This window comes from Mus caroli, chromosome 7 (genome assembly GCF_900094665.2).
Source record: "Mus caroli chromosome 7, CAROLI_EIJ_v1.1, whole genome shotgun sequence".
Taxonomy (NCBI): Eukaryota; Metazoa; Chordata; class Mammalia; order Rodentia; family Muridae; genus Mus; species Mus caroli.
Window position 1 is genome coordinate 113,185,523 of NC_034576.1, and position 6,000 is coordinate 113,191,522.

Sequence of the window (6,000 nt, forward strand, 5' to 3'; positions counted from 1 at the left end):
TTCTCACCCTTGACCAAGGACAGCAAGAGCCTTCCTGTCAGGATGAGACAGCAAGACCCTGTGGCCATCAAGCCAGCAGAAAACAGAGTATGGGGACAAACAATGACAAAGGTGTCTCCTGCTTAAAATTCTTGACACAGGCCCTGTCCTCTCAGGGTCAACATGCTTTCTCACTTGAATACAGAACAGGCACATACGGTCTGGGGGGTTTATCAAGTGCTTAAAATGTGCTTCTGTCACCTAGGTTCATTTAGCTATTAAATGAAAATGACATCTTTCCAGAAATAATTAGGCAAGCTTATTTTTCTACTTCGGTGATTCACATTCTACTTTGAGCTACAGAACACACACAAACAGTAAGGGACAGGGTGGCGTGGTGGAGGTCCAGTGGTCACATGACACAGCCAGTTCTTACTAAGCAGTAAGGAGGCAGACTCATGGGCCTCCAAGACAATGCAGAGTAATGGCGTATCTTCTCAGGTACCCAGTGTGCTCTCTCTTTGAAATCTAAATTTTATCAAATCACGAGAATTCCTTATAGACCCATGCACCTGACCAGGGAAATGATCCATGACTACTTCCTCCCATTCTGTGAGTCGCTTTCCACTTTCTGGGCAGCGTTGAGGCACAGGCTTTTTATTAGGATTATGATGATGGTGATGACTTATTTTTTACCTGTTCTTTTAAAACCTTCTATGTGTGATTTCCTGTCTTATCTGGAGCTGTGGGCTATCCCAAGTTCATAGCTCATGAAGATTGCTTGTCTCTTGTATTTTCCTCTAAGCATTCCACGACATTAAGGTCTGTGGTCCATTTTGAGCTGGTGTTTGTGTATTATGGTAGCTTCATTCGCTGTTCACTATATTTTGTTTATGAGTTTTCTATTTGCATGCATGAATGGGTGACAGAAGAGGGCATCAGATCCCATTGCAGATGATTCTGAATCACCATTCGGGTGCTGGGAACTGAACTCGGCACCTCGGAAAGAACAACCAGTGCTCTTATCCTCTGAACTATCTCTCCAGACCCTAGCTTTGCTCTTTTGCATGTGACTCGCCAGTTGTCTCCCTGACATTTATTAAAACCACTTCTTTTCGTTTGGAAAGCTATTCACCAAAATCTTTGCACGTGTGGCTTCTTGTCACTATGACCTGGATTCCTGACTACCCTGTCATAAAGATCTTCTTTGTCTCACTTCCCAGTGTCTCACTTAGATCGTTCTCTGGGTTGCCCTATCTCATGGTGCTCCTAGAAATTTCTCCAATCCCCACTCTTTACTTTCTAATCCAGCTATCAAGGATGCATTCTGGGCAGACACTCTTCCAAGCCCTGCCCACAGATGGTCTCATTTAGTGCATCCTGCCAGTGGCAAATCACTTACAACTCTTCTACAGTCAATGAAACAAAAACTCAGAAAGGAAAGGAACCTGCTCCCTGTGAGCAGAAGTCTGGGGCACTTTCTGCTCAGTTCTTCACATGATTTTGGATGTTGTGCATCTCTCCATATACCGTCTGTCCCACAGGTAAGTGGTTTATATGGATTGACATGTGTGTCCCCTGGCAAGTACTTTGAAATGTATGTCCTCTGGCCCAAAGCCCACCACTTTCACCTCTGGTGACCCTTGTGTCCTCAAAGGTTCTTGCCTGAATTTCATATACTCTTGGAGTTGGAAATACCAACATGGCCCACCTTGTGCTTTGTGTTTTGGCTGCATCAGCCCTGCCTGGACCACTGGACTGCATCCGTTTCAGGATGAAAACCAAGACTGATACTCTGCTGTGTTCCACCCATGGTCTAACATGGGGACCCCCTGAAAGATCTTCAAAAGCTCATGTCCTGATTTACCTTCCAGTGAGTGACTTGTGAACCCTAAGTTTGCGCAGCAATATGTCAGAAATGTTGGGCATCACATCCAGACCACTCTTAGACTCTTCTTCCTCAGCTGCTGGGGCGAGTTCAGGTGAGACTCCTGGAAAATAAGAGTTTTCCTTATAGAATGCCTGTTTCAAATCATACTAGTACTATTGGCAGCCGGCTTCAGGTCCCAGGAGAGCTGTCAACACTTGTAAGCAGGTTGTTACATGCCAGAGACCTTATTAATTGTTTTCTATTTTACTTTACCCTCAGAGTGGCCTGAAGAACTGCTTCTTAACCATCCTTTAAACAGCCTGTGCTGCCTCCCCAAATGATGCAGGGTTGTAACCAGGAAACGGAGAGAGCAGGCTGTAAATCTCTCTTCTGCTTGTGGATAGTATAAGGCTCAATAAAGTTGGTAGCTTGCTGAAGATATAGGCATAGCAAATGGCACAGCTTGATGGCAAACCAACATCTATCTGGCCCCAGTCATTTCTTCCCATAATCCCCAATGTCAAGTATGATCGTGTGCCGGCATTTAGATGTTGGTTTCTGGCAACTGGAAGCTGGTTGACTCTTTGATTATGGGTGTTTGGGGAAAACCTCTCTATTTGTTAGGCTCTTAAAGGGATCTCTTGACTGATAATTTTTCCCAAATAAATCCAAAAGCACCATCTCCTAGCTCCTACCTAGAAATCAGCATCTTGTTTGCCACTAGATAGTAACAGAAGCAGGTATTTTCCAGGATAAAGCTAAGGTCAAGAGCCCCGTCACAGGTCTCAGAAATACGGATGTCTGCTCGTCAACAGAGCCAACAAACAGCATGTGCTGCCTCCCCAAATGATGCAAGGTTGTAACCGGGAAATGGAGAGAGCAGGCTGTAAATCTCTCTTCTGCTTGAGCAGCTCTTTCCTGGATCTGTCGCCTACTTCCCAGTGGCTCTTTGAGGAATCCTATGGTTCATGGTCTCTAGACCCATCCCATGCCTATACATACTCTGCCTTGTTGCTGTTTGAGAGACCCCAGATGTTCTCTAGCAAGTGTAACCCAGACCACTGGCCAACACCTTGGGCACCTTCACATCCACACAAGATAGACTTGCTGTGCCTTACCGTGTTCTCACTCACAGCATATTTAGGGTGAAGTAACAACCTCAGACATCTTAGACATCTTTCATTCGAGCCACCTCAGGATCCCACTGGTCCTGACCAGTGAGGGTGCTGCATTTACACGCAGCTGTCTATCCCCATTTTTTTACTGTCTGCCATGGCTTTTGACCTAGCAGTGTTCCAATTTCCTTGTCTGTTTTCCAGAATTGCAGGCTAGGCTAGAGGTCAGAACAGAAGGCAAAGTTGTACCAATCATCTGGCTGGAATTAAGACTGGGATTCCTATCACCAAGGGAGACAAAGCAGAGAGGAGAAAGGACACAGTTGGGTTCACAGTAAATAGGTTTTTAACAGATTGACCCTGTTCAATAACAGAACAGTATTACAGACTCCTTGATATGTCAGTTATTCAAATGAAGGCTACAGGGCCATCTGTCGTGGACAGGACAGCCAATACTACATCTCTAGGTGTACCACTAGACCAGAAGTTCCTGTAGCTACCTGTCAGCTCTTGCTTTCTGCTGGCATTTGTTGTTCACTGATAGCTCCATGTGTCATCTGTGACCTTGCTCTGTATCTATGCACCTCTGACACACTTAGCAGAGAGCCAGCTAAGTGGGGGGCTCCTGAGGTTGCTGTATGTGTGTCTGAAACATCAAATCTAATTCCAGATGAAGGACACACTGGGGGCTTCTGCCTAAAACATCCCTCTAAGTTGAGAGAAAATGAGGGGAAGGAGGAGGAACAAAAATAGAAAGAAGAAAAGAAACTAATTAGGGCTACCAGCTCTTATAAAATAGCAGTTCCATGTATAAGTGGATACCAGAACCAAATACCCTTTCCCTGAATGCAACTAAATTAACAACCAAAAATCATATTATCAATTATATATGTGCCAACGATGATTAAATACAGAAAAATAAAGTATTGAAAATGATAATAATAATGGCTAAAAACAGAATTTCCTAGAAATAAATGGGGTACCCCCACCTTTGATTCTTCTTTCTTCCTCCCTCAAAGAACAGGGGTTTTATTGAGTTTGTTTGCTTTGAGTCAGGGTGCCACTATATTGTCCAGGCCAGCCTTTAGCTTGTACTGGTCCTCTTGTCTCAGCCTCTTGCATTCTGGGATGACAAGCATGCATCTCAACACCAGGCCTAAGAGTGGATTCTGGGGGTGGAGAGTTGGCTCAGTGGTTAAGAGCACTTGTTCTTGCAAAGGAACTGGGTACAATTCTCAGCACCCATGTGGGGGCTCACCACCTCCTCAAGCATCAGGTGTGCGTGTAGTACACAGACACACATGCAGACAAAACACTCATACAAACAAAATATTTTTTTAAAAAAATAAATGTTGACAGGAGGTGATGGTGCATGCCTTTAATCCCAGCACTCAGGGAGGATCTCTGAGTTCAGTGCCAGCCTAGTCTACAGAATGAGTTCCGGGACAGCCAGGGCTACCCTGAGAAACCCTGTCTTTTAAAAAAAATGAATTCTGGATAAGGAAACGTCTAAGAATATAAGAGCACAGAACAAGAAAGAGTAGATAGAACGAGTAGGCAGCCTGCAGAGGAACGTCAGAAAGAAAGTTTCTCTAGAAAGTCCTACACCCTACCATACCAACACTGCCAAGAAGATAAGAGAAAGTGCTGCCTGTATTGGCATTTAGCTTTCCCTGCCAAGAAGGAGGAGAGAAGAAAGGAGGAATGGGTAGCTGGTATTGTATCAGAATTCCTTGTATAATATGTAGGAGCTCACCAGAAGGGAAGATTTAAAACAACTAAACAAATAAAGCAAGCTCTTCGGATATAGCAGGAGCCGTATGGAGAGCTCCAACTTAAGCTCCACACGAACCACGTTAGAGAATAGCACAGTGGCTAAAGTCCTTGATTTCGTCTACCTTTTCTTCCTTTGCCTGGCTGAAGAATGAATGGCTCTTGGTAAGGGTGGGTCAAGTCTAGACGATAAACATCTGGACAGACTCTTGATACAATTCCATCCTGAACTGGCGCTCCAAGTCTCACTAATCCCCGCCGGAGGAACAGAAATCTCTCAATTTGGCATAATAAACTCCAGTTTTGGACTCTGAACAAAGTTATAGAAAAGAAGCAGAAAGCCTACAAATGCTGCTGTTAACAGCTTTGTCTGAACTTCCTCTTTCCTCCCACTCAAGCAGCAAAGAAGTACCCATGAGCACCCAGTCCTCAGTACTGAGCGAAGAGGACAAAGAGATCTCAGACGCGGCAGGAGGGAGTGAATGAAAACCAACCCTCCTCCCCCAACACATTCAAGGAAGGAGGAGATCCCAGTGGAAATGTCCAGTCTCAAACAGATGAAGTGGAAACCAATGACATGGCAGCTAGACAAAAATACTAGAGTGAAAAGAGGAAGGAAAGACGGAAGGTAGAAAGGAAGGAAGAATGGAAACACAGGAGGCAGATGTACGATGGACACATAGATGCAGGAACATAGGGGAAAAAGAAAAACTGCATTTCTGTGCAAAATATATACAGTAACTGCTTAACTCTAGGGGAAACTAGAATCTGAAAAAAATGAGAATAAGAAATCAGGACAAGAAAAGAAGATCACACATAATGGACAAGGATTCTATTTAAGGAAAAAAAATTAAAGACCAAGAATGGAATGAATAAGAGATTGAAAAAACAGAACTGGTCAGGGTGTTTTTTAAAAATGAGGACATATAACACGCACAGTTTTACATGAATTAGTAAGGTGGACCAGATAGATTGAATGATCATAAAGAATGTAAAGAGGAAAAGAAAGATTGAAGAAGGAAGGTTCTAAGTTGAGTTCTATTGACCCTTTCATTGAACAAATAATATATTCAAAGACATAATAGAAGAAAACTTGTCCTTAGTGGAGGGAAGAGTTGAACTTGGAGGTTGACTATACATCTGAGGCTTTTCTTTCCATTCTTTTCTCTTTCCTTTCCTTTCCTTTCCTTTCCTTTCCTTTCCTTTCCTTTCCTTTCCTTTCCTTTCCTTTCCTTTCCTTTCCTTTCCTTTCCTTCCCTTCCC

At 43.7% G+C, this 6,000-nt stretch overlaps 1 protein-coding gene and 1 long non-coding RNA gene across 5 annotated transcripts in view; one reads left to right on the forward strand and one right to left on the reverse strand.

Annotated features, from left to right (window-relative positions):
• Window positions 1-6,000, reverse strand: part of Mrvi1 (murine retrovirus integration site 1 homolog) — a 114,135-nt gene that overhangs the window by 34,639 nt on the left and 73,496 nt on the right. For all 4 annotated transcript variants that reach the window (XM_029479807.1, XM_021167036.2, XM_029479806.1 and 1 more), the window contains one exon: window positions 1,847-1,970. In XM_029479807.1, coding sequence (XP_029335667.1) covers window positions 1,847-1,970 — 124 coding nt within the window. The remainder of the gene's footprint in view (window positions 1-1,846; window positions 1,971-6,000) is intronic.
• LOC110297931 lies at window positions 1,406-2,281 on the forward strand. The gene is made up of 3 exons (XR_002378340.1): window positions 1,406-1,523; window positions 1,854-1,961; window positions 2,129-2,281. It is a non-coding gene; the product is annotated as an uncharacterized LOC110297931 (long non-coding RNA).